The sequence below is a fragment of the Heteronotia binoei genome, chromosome 1 (assembly GCF_032191835.1).
Source record: "Heteronotia binoei isolate CCM8104 ecotype False Entrance Well chromosome 1, APGP_CSIRO_Hbin_v1, whole genome shotgun sequence".
Classification (NCBI taxonomy): domain Eukaryota; kingdom Metazoa; phylum Chordata; class Lepidosauria; order Squamata; family Gekkonidae; genus Heteronotia; species Heteronotia binoei.
In genome coordinates, this window is record NC_083223.1 from 158,102,872 (window position 1) to 158,119,994 (window position 17,123).

At 45.2% G+C, this 17,123-nt stretch overlaps 1 protein-coding gene across 3 annotated transcripts in view; it reads right to left on the reverse strand.

Annotated features, from left to right (window-relative positions):
• ARID4B (AT-rich interaction domain 4B) overlaps positions 1-17,123 on the reverse strand; it is a 176,088-nt gene that overhangs the window by 46,397 nt on the left and 112,568 nt on the right. For all 3 annotated transcript variants that reach the window (XM_060243094.1, XM_060243107.1, XM_060243100.1), the window contains exons 11-13: positions 11,064-11,213; positions 9,341-9,409; positions 7,372-7,466 (exon numbers count right to left, since the gene is read on the reverse strand). In XM_060243094.1, coding sequence (XP_060099077.1) covers positions 7,372-7,466; positions 9,341-9,409; positions 11,064-11,213 — 314 coding nt within the window. The remainder of the gene's footprint in view (positions 1-7,371; positions 7,467-9,340; positions 9,410-11,063; positions 11,214-17,123) is intronic.

Consider the following 17,123-nt stretch of genomic DNA (forward strand, 5'->3'; position numbering starts at 1 on the left):
GTATTTGCATATAAGCATGGCAAGTGCCATACAATGGCCTGAGTGAGTCTGAGGAAATAGCAGCTAACTCTTAACCACACACAAACTGCCACTAAACTGAGTTTACATTAAATATAAGTATGTGAATTTCAGTGAGTTACAGTTTAGAAGTTCTCAGCCTTAAAAGTTACTTTGATGGTGATTAGAAAGAAGCAACAGATGATTATTGCAAAGGGAGTCAAAACTGTAGATACAGTGGATCCTTTCTATACAACTTTTGATTATTTCCCAGCCAGTTATTCCAGTCAAGATACATCTACCTTCTTGTCTTGTCAATTAGCTGTCAATGACTTGCTTGGTCTAATTACATAGCATCAATTAAAATCTGGATAAAGCAATGAAGACGTATAAATTATTCCTTTCTCTTATATATTCCTTGACTGGCAACATGGGCTTATTGATAGAGAATATGCTTTGAATGCTAAATTCCTAGCTTGGCTCCTGGCATCTCCAGTAAAAGAATCTGAGGTAGCAGGTTTACAAAAGAGCATTCCATGCCTGGGACCCTGGACACTTCTTGCTTTCTGAGTACTAAGCTAGATACATCCATGGTCTCAGTCAGTAAAAGACAGCATTGTATGTTCATACTAAGAAACTGAAGAGGAAGGGTGACTAAGCTTTCTTTTCTCCCTCCTGTTTTTAAAAGGTAGGTTTCATATGGGAGCAAGTGGTCCTTGATATATCTTGAGTAAAAAATCAACACCAGCACTTTGAATTGGATATGGAAACCAACTGAAAACCAGTGATGTAGTTAAAACTGTCATTTTATGTTTCTTACAGCCATTCTAGTAATCTGGTGGCCACATTTTGAACCAGCTATAGTTGCTCAACAATTTTCAAATACAGCCATATGCAGATTGCGATACAGTAACTTAATCTGGCTGTCCCTAGGGCATTACTTTTAATGTTTAATTTATATTTTATGTTAGTTTTACATGCTGTAAGCCGCCCTGAGCCACCTAGTGGGAAGGGCGGGATATAAATCTCAGATTAAAAAATAAATAAATAAATAAATTACTGTAGTGAAATTTTTTCTCTGTGGAATAGCCAGGAATCACAAATCTGAGTCCTCTCTCTCCAAGCTGCACATCAAGTCTTAAATGCATCTACCATAGGTTGGATCCTTATTTTCCAGATTCCCAAGCATCAATAGTGCTTCCACCATGTCCAAATTACGTAGAAATTTATTTACCCTCATCCTTCATCAAAATTAAATATTAGTTCCAGATCTCAACTTGCTCCCAGGAATTTGATGTAAACTGGGTATCATCTGCTCATTCAGTAGTTTTTGTGACAATATTAAATAGCAGGAGACAATATTGTGCCAGGTCAGAGGCCATAAAACAGCAGTGGCATTCCAGATTACCTTTTGGAATATGTCCTCTGAGAAAGGCCTTCAGTCCCATCACAGTTAAGCAAACCAGAAGGATACTAAGGTCAATGTAAAAAAAGGCATGGAGAGGCGCAGCAGAACCATGCAGGATGCACTGCTATGATGTTAACCATTTCCTAACTGAAGACTTGGCTAGTCTTTGTCTGATTTTCTGACTGACTACCTTTTTACAGTGACATCCACTCTCTTCCCCCCCCCTTTCCTTCAGATGTATTGCTGCTGTAATAAATGAAACTAAATATCTTTGTGGTAGCTCACTGCCAAAATAAAACCAGAGATAGAATTTTGCCTGGCATTGGCTAAATCAGGTTGCCATTCTTAGAGAGGAGGCTAGCTTAGCGCCAATTTCATTGACCATAAGTAACAGGATATTCGGGATTTTCTCTTGTCTCCAGTTGGAACTGCCGTCCACAGGAGGTTAGATAGGAGTTAAGGACCCCTCAAACATCTTTTTACTAAAGGATTCTGTACATCTCTGAGGAATCTGCTACAACCTAGGTAATGTGTACTTACCTGAATTAGTCCAACTTTATTCTTCATTTGAAAATCTCTGCGCTATGTGAATCTGCGCTGCAATTTGTTTTGCCCTTTCCTACCACATTTTGAACCCAACTACCCTTTCCCCTCCCTTTTTTTGTCTCCTGTATAATATTATTATAAAGACTTTTTTAAAAACTTCATTTAGTACAATTTACTTCTTGGGGATATTTTTCTTGATCTCTTCCCCACAAGCTAGATCACATGGGCACGTCACAGTTTATTATAAGATATTTTCCAGGGTTTCTACCCTGTTACTTTGTTATTGCTTTTGTACTGCACTAGAAAGACACTTTGTCAGTGGGTCTAGCTGTTCTCAGGAATCCCTGAATGGTATTCCCGCTTTTCTTCTGCAACATCCTCATTCTGCTATAGAAGCTCACTGGGTGACCTTGGGCCAGTTACTCTCTCTCAACTAACCAGCCTCATAGGATTGTTGTGAGGATAAAACAGATGAAAGAACAGTGTTGCAAGCCATTTTAGGTCCCCACTGAGGAGAAAAGTGGAGTACAAATGTCAAATAAATATAGTGCTTAGCAAACTTCTCACCAAACCACCCAAAACAACTCTAACAGATGGTGGCAAGATGTATGCTTTTACCACTGTTAGCAGCATTATGTACTGCAGTTTCAGGGTTTCCATAAGTCTAAATTCCATTATCTGTCTCTGCCAGTGTTATATAAAACTCTACCACTTCCTGAAAACTCCTGCTTTATATGTTAACACTAGTCTTGGCTAATTTTAATCACCCTGTGGAGAAACGCCATCTGAGAGTGTTGGTGCTTCATCCAAAAAGGCAGGGATCAGTAAATCCATTCAGCAGGCTTTGTAGCCTTCCCCTCACTCCCCCCCCTCCCTTCCAGAGCCAAACCAACAACGCTAGGGGGAAAATCTCCTAGAGAGGCAGGAAGTGCTGTTGTTCCTTGCATGTGTTAGGCAGGAAGAGAAGCCAGATTTGAACTGGGGGCTCGAGCGAGCATGTGGTGAGCAATGGAGGCTCCTGCCTGTGGGGGAGGCCTGCTCAGGAAAATGAGGCCTCCAGGCAGGCAGACTAAGTAAGTACTTCACAAGACAGGGCAAGTTTAGATCAGGGCCAGCCGGATGCGTTTATAATCAACTTTTCTTTGTTATGCTGTTTGCTGTGCTGTGCTGGGCTGTGCTAATTTTGTAGATGCAACTGTTTTTGTTTTGTTTTTCTTTCCATATCCTTTTCCCTTTTAAATAAATGTTTTTTCTGATTAAAATGCTGGCAGTCAAACTCTGTACCACATAGATCCCCAGACCGCTTTAGACCACGCTGTTTTTGAGAAGGGGGCCCCGGGGAAGGGGGAAGGCATGCAGTTGGATAAGGTGCCAATCCTCCAGGGGTGCCCCAAAGAAGCGCTGAGGTCTCTGTGAAACCCAAGTGCAGGGTGGCAGAGGACCTTGAGGCCTGGCCTCACAGCTGGAGAGAGGGATTGGGAGTCCTGTTCCTCTCAATCTGAACCCCAGGACTGAGCAGGTGGTGGCAGCGAGCCCAAAGGGGCAGGAGGAGAAATAGCTCCCTCCAGGAGTTGGCGACTCCATAGGGAGCTGACGGGACCGGGTCTGAAGGCACAATCGGGCCGGTTCCGCCACACTTGGCGGCAGCGGTGGGATAAGAACAAACAGAGAACTTGATTGGCCAGGCATTTTTGGTTTTTGATGCGTGCAAGCACCCAGAGGAAGCAACAGCGGTTTTGTTTTATTTTCGGGTCAACTGGAGTAGGGAAAGTTTAGCTAGTTAGGATGGAGCGTGCTAAGATGCGGGAAATCCTGAAGATGACAAAGCCACAGCTCCAGGAAGAGTGTGCAAAGCACAAGCTGGAGTGTGACAACATGACTGTAGTAGATATGAAAGACCTCCTTTTGGAGTATCATCAGCATGCAGGGGCACTTGCAAAAGTGTTCCCCACCCAGTCAGAAGCAACCTTGCAGCTACAGTTGGAACTGGCAAGAATACGTACCAAGGCGTACCAAGAGCGCAGACAGGAGGAACGAGAGAGAGAGGAAAGACAAAGAGAGAGGGAGCTGAGACGAGCTGAGCTCCGCAGCCAGGAGGAAAGAGAGAGAGAGGAAAGACAAAGAGAGAGGGAGCTGAGACGAGCTGAGCTCCGCAGACAGGAGGAAAGAGAGAGGGAGCTGAGACAAGCTGAGATCCGCAGACGGGAGCTGGAAGAGCAACGTCGCCATGAGCTTGAGGTGCTACGTCTGGAAGCTGAACTAAGCAAAGAGATCCAAGTCACCCCCAAAGACTTTGCAGTGTACAAGGAGGGAGAAGACCCCTCCACATACCTCTCCAACTTTGAGAGGGCAGCCAAACAGTGGGGGATTGCAGAGGAGGACTATATGTCTTACCTTTGTAGCAACCTGACTGGAGAGCTTTCAGCCATCTATTACAGCATGCCTATGGAAGATGGGGGGATAACTTTTGCGGCCTATAAAGCCACTGTATTTAAAAGGTTTAAACTGGGGCCAGACCACTCCCGAAAGCAGTTCAGGGGTTTGGCTCCACAAGAAGGTAAATCCTATTCTGAATGTGGGGTAAAGAAGGAACAAACAGTTCCAGTGTTCTTGGGCCGGGATTTGGTGGTTGGCCAGTACCCTATCAAGGCTGTACCCCGCAGCCAAACCCCCAGGGGAAAGTGGGAGGAGGAAGGCAACTTTAAGGAAGCCACCTCACCACCAACCAGGGAGGGGGAAACAGCACAGGTTACTGAGGACGAAGAGAGGGCAGTCACCCAGGAGGGGGAGGACCAGCCTGTCTCAAGCCCTGGAGTAGGGTGTTCCCAAGGGGAAGAGGGGTGTAGCTTTCCCCAAGTGCAGCAAGAGGCTGTAGATGTTCCTAGCAAGGAAAGGAACCTGTCTAGCATAAAGGATGTGCAAGCTGAAGAGACCGAGGTGGAGAGTGGAGATTTCACAGGAGGTTCTGAGAGCAGCAAGGCTAATGTGGGCTCAGAGGAGCACATAGCTGAAGGCTTGGGGGAACGGGAGCGGTTCCAGGAGGGGGTCCGGAGCGGCCTTAGGTTGGAACCGGTTCACCAAGTAGCTGTGGATCAGGAAGTGGGATCGTCCGAGACGCTCTCAAAACAGGTCGTCTTGAAGCAGGGCAGACAGGAATCCTGGGAAGCTGTGGGACCTTCCAGGCAGGAAGGGGGTCAGTTGGGTAGTGCTGAAAAACCAACCGAGGGGACTGAGAACCCAAGCCAAACCCTCAGGGGAAGGTGGGGGGAGGAAGGCAACTTTAGGGAAGCCACCTCACCACCAACCAGGGAGGGGGAGGACCAGTCTGTCTCAAACCCTGCAGGAGGGTGTGCCCAATGGGAAGAGGGGTGCCAATTTCCGCAAGGGCAGCAGGTTGCTGTGGAGCCTTCCAGGAAGGAAGGAGCTCAGTTGGCTGACACTGAAAAACCAACTGAGGGGGCGGAGAACCCAGATCAAACTTTGGCTGAGTGTTCTGGAAACAGTGGGACTAGGGGTGGCTTGAAGGAACAGATGATAGGAAGTCTGGGGGAGCCAGAAATGTTCCTGTCTGAGGTTCAAAGTGACCCTAGGCTGGAACCACTGGGTGAGGTGGCAAGCGACCAGAAAGTGGAGTCTGCAGAAGCTGAGACAGGGGATAGGGTGATGGATGTCCTGCCACTTCATACTGGTGAACGGAAAGTGGAATGGGAGGGACCCCATATGATTGTGGATGACCTGGGCGATGCTACTTATGTGGTGGCTATGGAGAAAATGGGAAAGGCAGTTCAAGTGGTGCAGGTGAAGATACCACAGCCATTCTCTACGAGGTCCATGGTGGTGCATATAGGTAGGAAGGAAGGAGACAAAAAGAAGCTGGGACAGCAATTGTTTGGAGCCCCAGAGGTGGTTTTCTGGGAGGACAGAGTGGACAGAGGGAACATTCCACCAATGAGGGATAAAGAAGGAGCAACTGGGTGGGAACTGGGCAGTTTCCAACCCCATATGTGGGGCCAGGAATTTCCTCCTTTGATGGACCACTCACCCCAGCAACAGCAGCAACGGAGGGAGAGCACCAAACTCCAGAGGTGGTCCTGGGAGATGGAGGAGTACATCTTAAAGACTGGACATTCCTTCTGCATGCAGCAATGCAACGTTTTGTCCAGAAGGGACATGGGCACCGAGGGTGCTGGACTTTGTGTATTATTGGAGAAATACCTGAATGTTTGTGTAATATTTTGGTTAATGGGTTTCTCCTTGTTTGTTTGGATTCTGCTACGGGGTCACCTCTGTAGGAGGCAACCCCTCCGGCTCAGAATTTAAGGAGGGGGACGTGTGGAGAAACGCCATCTGAGAGTGTTGGTGCTTCATCCAAAAAGGCAGGGATCAGTAAATCCATTCAGCAGGCTTTGTAGCCTTCCCCTCACTCCCCCCCCTCCCTTCCAGAGCCAAACCAACAACGCTAGGGGGAAAATCTCCTAGAGAGGCAGGAAGTGCTGTTGTTCCTTGCATGTGTTAGGCAGGAAGAGAAGCCAGATTTGAACTGGGGGCTCGAGCGAGCATGTGGTGAGCAATGGAGGCTCCTGCCTGTGGGGGAGGCCTGCTCAGGAAAATGAGGCCTCCAGGCAGGCAGACTAAGTAAGTACTTCACAAGACAGGGCAAGTTTAGATCAGGGCCAGCCGGATGGGTTTATAATCAACTTTTCTTTGTTATGCTGTTTGCTGTGCTGTGCTGGGCTGTGCTAATTTTGTAGATGCAACTGTTTTTGTTTTGTTTTTCTTTCCATATCCTTTTCCCTTTTAAATAAATGTTTTTTTCTGATTAAAATGCTGGCAGTCAAACTCTGTACCACATAGATCCCCAGACCGCTTTAGACCACGCTGTTTTTGAGAAGGGGGCCCCGGGGAAGGGGGAAGGCATGCAGTTGGATAAGGTGCCAATCCTCCAGGGGTGCCCCAAAGAAGCGCTGAGGTCTCTGTGAAACCCAAGTGCAGGGTGGCAGAGGACCTTGAGGCCTGGCCTCACAGCTGGAGAGGGGGATTGGGAGTCCTGTTCCTCTCAATCTGAACCCCGGGACTGAGCAGGTGGTGGCAGCGAGCCCAAGGGGTAGGAGGAGAAATAGCTCCCTCCAGGAGTTGGCGACTCAATAGGGAGCAGACGGGACCGGGTCTGAAGGCACAATCGGGCCGGTTCCGTCACACACCCCTTTGACATAATTTTCTCCAAGGCTCTTTCATTCTGCAGAGAATTATTTCCAAGTCCTATTTCACTACATGATTCAACCATTTAGTCCTGCTATTGCAAGATTCCAATATTGAAAGATCATGATTCATCCCTACTGTGCTTGAGAACAATTTAAAAGGAATTCTTTGGTCTTCAAATGTAGACTATGAAGTTTTCTTCTATAAAATATAGTACTTACATTATCAAATCCTCCAAGCTTATGTACAAGTCTGAATAATTTGAACAGATTCAAGTTTCTGTATCCAAGTACAGGTCGCTTATTAATTGGAGTCCCTGTGAAACAAAGTATTTGAAGTCTGGGTTTGCAGCTTGAAACAAGATCAACAGAAATCAATGCATATAAATCAATTTAGAATTTCAAAGAATAGCTGTTCATACAGCAATTTATTTTCCTGGAGTGCTACATCTTCCCCACTGAGCACTGATGAATGATGGGAGGGATCTGGTGCCCTTGTTGACAGTACATTCAGAAGGCAACAGTACAGCCATTGGGATTGCAGCCCTAGTATCTCTTCCGCTTCCCATCCAGCCACTGCCCGTTCAGTGCTCAGTAGAGAAGGTAGTAATAGTAAAAAAAAATACCACACAAATCACCACTGGACTCGTCTGCATACGTACTGTGCAGCCTAATCCTGTACATATTTATTCAGAAGTAAATTCAATGATATTCAAATGCGTTTATTCTCAAATAAGAAAGTGCAGGATCACAACCTTAAGCTTATTTTCTTTGTTAATAGCCATTTAACAGAGTGCATTTGATAGTTTTAATAAAACTTCCATATAATTAGAAAATTCATTATCAAATATATGTGGATTCCTACATTTAAAAAATAATCCTGTAATTTCTGATTTAAAAGTTGAGTTCATCTTACTTCAAACAGTACATTAACAGCTTAAATTACATGGATAGCACAGGAAATATTAATTCTTTTAAATATTTATATCAAAGAATGTGGGGGAAAGGACTTACAATACATGAGTTTACATCTTTAGATATCAAGAACATTATTATTTTATTTATATCCTGCCCTCCCCGCCGAAGCAGGTGCAGGGTGTTTATACAGGAACTGATCTTGTATAAAATATTTGCAAACCCAAGATAAATTAATTTAATTTATATTTATTTTTAAATACTTGCCATTGGTCTATGATTAACAGACAAATGGCATTATGATACAATTCAAAACAAGAATAAATTGAAACTATGTGCACACCACAACTGTACTTTTCTTTGGGGCTCAACAATTTATAAAGTGCCAAATTTAACAAAGCTCATCATTCATGCATGGCAAAACAGGGGTTTGATAAAGCTCCTGTTTTGTTGTCTGTCTGGGACAGCAAAAAAAACAAAACAAAACATGAAACGCTGTCAGGTCACAATACATGGCAGTTGGAGAGCATTTGGCTTCGTAGGTTACAAGTTATATATCCATATAAACAGATATATGCAGGGATTTTTTTGAGCAGGAACATACAGGAACACAGTTCCAGCTGGCTTGGCATCAGGGGGTGTAGCCTAATATGCAAAGAAATTCCTGCTGGGCTTTTTCTACAAAAAAAGCTCTGGATATATGTATTTCACTATTTCTATACTGACCCAAAAACACACAGTAAAAATGAGATTAAAATACAGGTAAAATAGTAGACCATTCGGAGGATGGTGGAAGACAGGAGGGCCTGGCGTGACTTGGTCCATGGGGTCTCAAAGAGTCTAACTCGACTGTGCGACTGAACAACAACTAAACAGTAGACTATACCATGTATTGCAAAATTAATTTTGAATTTTAAAAACACAACATTGTATTGGCTGATGGATTAATTTTTAATTGCTATATATGGATTAAATTTCAATTGCTATATATGGACAGTGACAAAAAAAAAAGAGATGGGTTTCCAGGTCTGCATTACATTTGAGTAAAATCAGCGCTTTTTTTTTTAGTAGGAACACACAGGAACGCAGTTCTGGCTGGCTTGATGTCAGGTGTGTGGCCTAATATGCAAATAAGTTCCAGCTGGGCCCTGTGTGAAACAATGATAACATCAGGGGGTATGGCCTAATATGCAAATGACTTCCTGCTGGGCTTTTTCTACAAAAAAAGCCCTGAGTAAAATAAAATAACTATATAGAAAAGAAATGAAATGCTCACCTCTGTCTTCCATGAACTTATATAGCTGTTGTAGAAAGTTCTCTCTCTCTTCTGGAAAAGGTTCTATTTCTTCCTAATTTAAATAGTACAGCAAGAGAAGAAAATGTGTAACATCCCATTAAACATTATACTTTTATCTAAAAAGCTATTGTAGGAATTAAATTTACATTTTAAAAGAAAGTTCTAAATAGTTATAGGGAAGAAAAGCTTGTGGAAAGAGATGGTGGCAGAACAGATCATTCCTGGCTTCCCCTTTCCTAAGCAGCCGGTTGTTTAGCCTAGAAATCCTCTCTGAGAGGTTATACTGCTTTGCAGGGATCATTTGGTAGAAAAATAGATGGTGGAGCTCATTACCATAACTCATTAGCATATGCCACCACCACCCCACCAGCCAAAAGCAACCTGATGCAAGAAAGGAGAGCCCTGGGTGAGTGAGGCATGCTTGAGCTGGCTAGAGATCCAGTCAGCCCAAGCAGGCCTCGCTCACCCAGGGCTCTCCTTGTCTGCCCCCCCCCCCACAGTCAAAAGGCCAGCAAACCACCTGTTGCCCAAAATCACATAAGAAGTGGAGAAAGGGTGGTGTGGGCTTCTCCAGGGGTTAATGAGGGCTGCTGGGGGCGTGGCAAAGCTCCTGGTGGCTGGATGGCTGCCTGCTCTCCTAATCTAGGGATTGTTATGCAGCTGCACTTACTATTCAATGGACGGGAAGAGGAGGAACCCTCAGAAAGGTTCAGGAGCTGTGCTCCTGTGAGCTCCTACTGAATTCAAGGAATCACATTTTGCTATTCAAAACTAGACTTTTCTACTTGGGAGATGCAACCTTTGTAGAATCTTTCTTTCTTCTTCTTTTTTTTAAAGTATAAATTCAGAGAAGGAAAATGAGGTGCCAAACTGCACTTCATGAAGTTCACTAGTAAAAGGATTCAGGAATGTGCTCCTCTAATATTAAAAGTGATATTTTTAGTCAGAAGAGGGGACTGTCACTAGTAATTTCAATATGCAGAACTTGTACATCAGAAGTGAATGCATGATGGGCCATTTCAGATCAGGTTTGCTAAGATGTAGAAAGTGCCTCTGTGATTGCTCTTCTGCTTCCTCAGTTATCCATCTACCACTAGATCAATATTCCAGCTCCAAAGACTATGACATTAGGTGTATATTTCTGTTTTATAAACCACAAATAAGAGACACGGGACATTGCTCACTAACAGCTACATGTGGTTGCCTCTACTGTTCACAGTTCCAACATTCCAAGTGGTAGTTGTTTTCTGCTTATATAAACTGATTGCATTCACTAAGTAGGGGTCACAAATATGAACTTTATGCAAAGCAAGACCTATCCTAAACAGGGCTTGGATCCTAAAGTGCTGTTCCATCAGCACAGCTCTTCTGACAGTATGGTTTTTTTGTCTGCAAAGGAAAACTTTTGTTGATTGATTGCTCCTTCTGGCGGCAGAATCCCAATTTGCTCCCTGCGCTGTTCCTTTGGATCCACTGACCCACAGGAGTACAATTTTAGGGGGTGGGAGAATAGAAGACAGCAGTATAGGGGGAAGGTGGGGAAACTGCCTTCCTTTAACACATATCTGCTTGTGCTGCTCAGGATCCAAGCCAACAGAATATAACAAAAGTTTTGATATCAAGTCACCAGGGTAATTCAGAAGTCAATGTACTCCTACCAGGAACTGTGCTAATATGAACTCACAAAATTACACTGCTATACTTGCCTCTTCCTCACTGCTATTATCTTCTTTTTCTTTTTTATCTTCCTCCTCTTCTTCTGCTTCACTACTGGAGGTTTCTTCTTTCAACTCAGTCTTCCAGTTACTGGGAACAGTTCTGTTTTTACGGAATTCTAAGGCCTGATCAAAAGCTGCAAATGATATTGTATTTATTAGAACAATAGGCTTGCCCAACTAATTCATCAATCACTACAGGGATTTTATCTCAGGTAACCTGTGCAAGTCATGAGTTTCTCTTTCCATGTGGGGAGAAATTAATGTGTATAGGGAGATCCTGGATTTACATGAATGTTGATTTCCTTGACTCTAACAGCTAAAGTCCTCATCTATTATTATAGGCTTCAATCAAGAAATCACCATTACCATGCTTACCAATCTTTCATATACCTACGTCATATGGTTGTAGGTATATAGAATATAAACTGAGGACCCACAAGGACTAATAAGAGGAAGGAGCAATTTAGAAATCCCTCTTCCAGTATTGTTTAAGTTTCCAGGAGCTCCTCTTACTACATTTCATGATAATAAAGTTATATGAAAGTCTCACAAATACACAGAAAACCAGTGAGGCTCTGGGCTGGTTCAAAAGCACTGCCAGTAGGGCTGTCCCCTCCCTCGTCCTGCTTCAGCCCACTAAACTCCCTTAAACTCTGCTTGGGAGGGGGCCAAGTGATCCTCAGGAACAGTGTGGGGAGCAAAGTGGAGATCTGCATTTGGAGGAAGGAACTGCGGACATCTGCTTTCATTTTCTCCACCAATAGCAGTGCTGTTCCATTACCAGAATAGCACCTTTGGATCCAACCCTCCAGCTTATTGATTATTTCTCCATTAGGCAGCTCACAACAATACAACTGTGCAAAACAATATGTGACAAAAATAAAAGAGCTAGCAAAAAAAACTACCCTTGTAGAGTAAGCTTCAGATGCAAGTCATCCTTCAAAAATCTCTCCTGCCTTTGCCTTGTGCAAAACAGGAACACACATGAAAAGCAATGACAACGAGACATGGACACCCACCCTCAGAAAAGTTTTCAGATTTTGCTGACAGTATGGAAGACAATCAAAAGACAAGATCCGTACAAAATTACTAATGAATTCACTTAATGTAATAAATTTCACACATAATGAATGTCAATTCATAAATAATTTCATCAGTTTCCAGTAAATATACACAGTATTTCTTCACAATTGCATCAATGCTGTGAACTCGAACAAAGTACTAGAATAATTACAAAAGTCCATTCATAGAATATTCCAAACGGAGCAGACGTTCCAAACAGCTTTCTACGTGGATAGCAGCATATTCTACACGTTTCAATGTGATGACATCTTCGTCCAGGACGGAAGGTTTGTACAGTCAAAAGGCTCTCAATGCATTTTTCTTTACAGAGCATCTAACACAAAGTCTCAAAGTTGGACTTTGTGCTAGATGCTCTGTAAAGAAATGGCTCTTCAGGGTTCCAAACGGCTCTTCAGGGTCCCTGGCGATTCTCTAGATGACCTGGTAGAGTTGTGGCATGATTGACTCTCCAGGACCATCGATGAGATCGCACCACACTGTCCTCTGCACCCCCGTTCTAAGCTCACACTGTGGTATACCCCGGGGCTGCGGCTGATAAAACGGGGGCTCAGATGGCTAGAGAGGCAGTGGCGGCGGACTTGAGACGAAGCAACCAGAACATCTTATCTAGAGTTTATGAGGTCCTATGAGATGGCAGTCAATGCCACAAAGAAAGCTTTCTTTGCGGCCAAGACTGCGTCTATGACATCACAATTATTTAGGGTAATTATTTAGGGTAATTCGATCACTTACAGTACTGCCACAAGGCAGGCCAAATTGTAGGGAATTGGATATTGGTTGTGAGGCTTTTGCGAATTTTTTCACAGACAAGATCTTGTCGCTCCGTCATGACCTTCTCGCTACAGTTGAAACAGTATGTGAACTCGAGGCTCCATGCCTGTCTTCCGGACCAGCTTTGGATCATTTTAAAATGCTCAGTTTGGAGGATGCTGACAGAATACTCTCCGCTGTATGCCCAACAACATGTGACCTGGACTCGTGCCCATCTTGGCTCATTAAAGCGTGCCAGGGAAAGATCCAATATCTGAGAGCCAGTTTGGTGTAGTGGTTAAGTGTGCGGACTCTTATCTGGGAGAACCGGCTTTGATTCCCCACTCCTCCACTTGCACCTGCTAGCATGGCCTTGGGTCAGCCATAGCTCTGGCAGAGGTTGTCCTTGAAAGGGCAGCTGCTGGGAGAGCCCTCTCAGCCCCACCCACCACACAGGGTGTCTGTTGTGGGGGAGGAAGGTAAAGGAGATTGTGAGCCGCTCTGAGACTCTTTGGAGTGGAGGGCAGGATATAAATCCAATATCATCTTCTTCTATATGGGATATCGTAAATAGATCTCTCTCAGAAGGGCTTTTTCCAATGTCTCTTAAAGATTTTTTCTCCTAAAAAACTCCACCCTAGACCTGGCCAAATTGGCATACTACCGACTGGTCTCAAATTTACCCTTTTTGGAGGAAATTATTGAGAGAGTAGTAGCACTACAGTTACAGAGTTTTCTGGAGGACGCTTCCATCCTAGACTCCCACCAGTCCGGCTTCCGCCCAGGCCATGGGACGGAGACAGTTCTGGTTGCCCTAGTGAATGACCTCCAGCGGCATCTGGATCTAGGCGGCTCAGCGGTACCGATGTTGTTAGACCTATCGGCTGCGTTTGATACAGTCGACCATTAGCTGCTAGCCCACTGCCTCGCCAACACAGGGATTCAGGGGCTAGCCTTACAGTGACTTTCCTCTTTCCTATGTGGTCAGGGACAAAGGATGTCAATTGGGGGAGTCATCCCGGAGACAACCGCTTAACTGTGGTGTGCCTCAGGGGGCGGTTCTATCACCAAAGTTGTTTAACATCTACATGAGATCCCTTTCCCAGATTGTCCACAGGTATGGGCAGGGTTGCCATCAGTACGCTAATGACACACAGCTCTATCTACTGATGGATGGCTGACCTGATGATATTCCAGAAAGCCTGGATCAGGCGCTGAAAGCCGTGGCTTAAGCTGAGCCGACTGAAACTGAACCCGACGAAGACAGAGGTCCTTTGCCTGAGTCGCGGTGGCCTGGGCAGGGAAATCCCCCTACCAACTTTTGACAGGGCGCCACTGACAATGGCGCCCAAGGTCAGAAGCTTGGGGGTGCTATTGGAGGCCTCCCTGACGATGGAGGCCCAGATAGCAGCAACTGCAAAATCCGCCTTCTTTCATCTTAGGCGGGCGAAACAGCTGGTACCTTTCCTTGGCTGTGATGACCTGGCAACTGTGATTCATGCAACGGTCACCTCAAGATTGGACTACTGTAATGCCCTCTACTTGGGGCTGCCTTTGTCGTGAACCCGGAAACTTCAGCTAGTGCAGAATGCTGCTGCTAATGGGGCAGTCCAAGTGGGAGCACATACAGTTAGTGCTGTAGTCAGCTACCAATAGTGTACCGGATTTGTTACAAGGTGCTGGTTATTACCTTTAAAGCCCTATATGGCCGAGGACCTGTTTACCTGAGGGACCGTCTGTCCCCACACGTTCCCCAGAGAGTACTAAGATCTGGAACTCAACATCTCCTAGTGATCCCCGGGCTGAAAGAGGCGAGACTGTTGACCACCAGGGATCGGGCCTTTTCAGTGGCAGCCCCCTCCTGCTGGAATCAATTGCTGGAAGAGGTTATGGCCTTGCGGGACCTCACTCAGTTCTGCAAGGCCTGTAAGACTGCTCTCTTCCGGCCGACTGTAGGAGGTTTCTGGAACAACTGTCATCCTGAGAATATGAGTAACTCCTGATTTGTTAGCACCAACTGTAGATTGTTTTAACTTGTACTGTTTAATGGTTTTATTAGTTTTATGACTGTAATAACAGTTTATTATGATTTGATGTAAGCTGCCCTGAGCCCACCTCGGTGGGAAGGACAGGGTATAAATCGAATTAAACATAAGCATAAACAAACAAGCACAAGAAATTTGCTGTGGGTGAGTGTCATGACCTTGGCAGGGGGGCTGGGGAGCGAAGGGAGAGATAGAGGGAGTCAAGTCTGTCAATAAGGCAGCTGTTGGGAAGGGCAATGGAGAAAGTGGGGAAATGTGAGGTAGACTGAGAAAGAAGGGATGGGGTAGATTGCTTTCCATCTCCTCCCCCCTTTCTGCATCCTCTACCTAGGAAAAGGACAGTCTTTCTCTGCATTGAGAACCAAAGCAGCTTTCATCATTCTCTCCCCCTTTTGATCTGCATAACAACCCTATGAGCCAGGTTAGGCTGAAAGTCTGTTACTGGTCCAAAATCACGCAGTCAGCTTCCACAGCAAGAACCTGGGTCTGGCAGACCATGCTCTGAAGTGCCAACTACCATGTCACACTGACTGTCATGAGGGGTGACTTCAGCAGGGTATAATGACTCAGTCTACCATTTTCTCCAGAGGAACTTCTATCTGCCTATCTGGAAAACAGTTGTAATTCTGAGTGATCTCCAGGCCTCAAGTGGAGATTGGCAACAATGACTCCCTAGGAGGACATGGCTGGTTTGGAGGGTGGAGTCTATGGCACTGTACCTGAGTTTGTACCTCAAACCCCGCCTTCTTCAGGCTCCACCCTTCAAATCTCCAGGAATTTCCTGACTTGGAGTTAGCAACCCTATCTCCTTCCCAGCCAACCATTGACCTACCTTTATATGCCCCTCTGACTTCAGCTTTCCATCTCCTCCCTGCAGCCTCTACCAAGGAAAACGTCAGTCTTTGTCCACAGTGGGGACCAAAGCAGCTTACATTATTCACCTCTTTATTATTATTCACCTTTTTGAACTGCACAACAACCCTGTAAGGTAGGTTAGGCTGAAAGTATGTGGGTAGTCCATAATCAACCAGTCAGCTTCCACAGTAGGAACTTGTGTCTGGCAAACCCTGCTTTGAAGCACTGACTGCCACATCACACTGGCTGTCATAAGGGCAGTGCTACTGAACAGGAGCAAGCAGCCAGGCCTAGTTAAGTCACAACAGTCAGGTGGTATCAAGGCACCCAGAGGGTGCTGCCAGGCCTAGGGTAGCCAACCTCCAGGTGGAGTCTGAAGATCTCCTGGTATCACAACTGAACTCCATACAATAGAGCTCTCTCCTCCTGCAGAGAATAACTGCTTTGGAGGGTGGGCTCTATGGCATAATATTCAGCTGAGGCCTCTCCCCTCTCCAAAGTCTGGCTTCTGTAGAATGCACCACAAAATGGAATTCCCCAAAGTGCAGCTGGCAACTCTAGTCAGGATCGGCCCCAATGAGTTCCCCCTCAAAAGCTAAAATAAGCCTGGGAAGGGCCTCCCCCCACCTCCTACTAACAAAAGCTTGGTTAACTAGCAACAGGCACTGAGTGGAAAGTGAAGGCAGCTCCCCAGTGGTTCAGTCTTAAACACAGAACTCCATATTCTCTCCATTTTCTGTTTCTCTCTCTCTACCTAGAATAAAACATAGTTGTTCTGCAGCCAAGGGATGCCATCTTATTGTCTATGTCTCACTGACTGTTTGGTTCCTCGGAGGAGGAGAGGGAGGAGCCCTCAGTCAACTGAGGGAAGCCTTTCTGTAGCTGTTTCCCTCCTCCTCCCTCCCTTAGCCAATTGAGGGAGGACTTACTTTATCTCCTCTGTGAAGCAGTGCCAATTGAGGGAACGCTTTATGTGGCAGTTTCCCTCCTCCTCCCCCCATCAGCCAATTGAGGGTAGGGTTTTTTTTCCCTCTATGAAGCAGTGCCTCAGTCCTCAGGCAATGGACTGTAACAGATCTTGAGTTGTGATTGACAGGCCAACGGTTTATGCAATGCACCCCGTAGCCAATGGGAAAGCTCCATTTTGCCAATAGTACTGTGCTTCTATTATAGAAAGGATGTGTGTGTGTGTTATTTGTAGTATATCTTTGGTACATAATGGTTTATTTCTGGAGTTGCCAAACTTGCTTAACATAAAAGCCACACAGAATAAATGTTAGATGTTTGAGAGCCACAAGGTCTGAACACCAT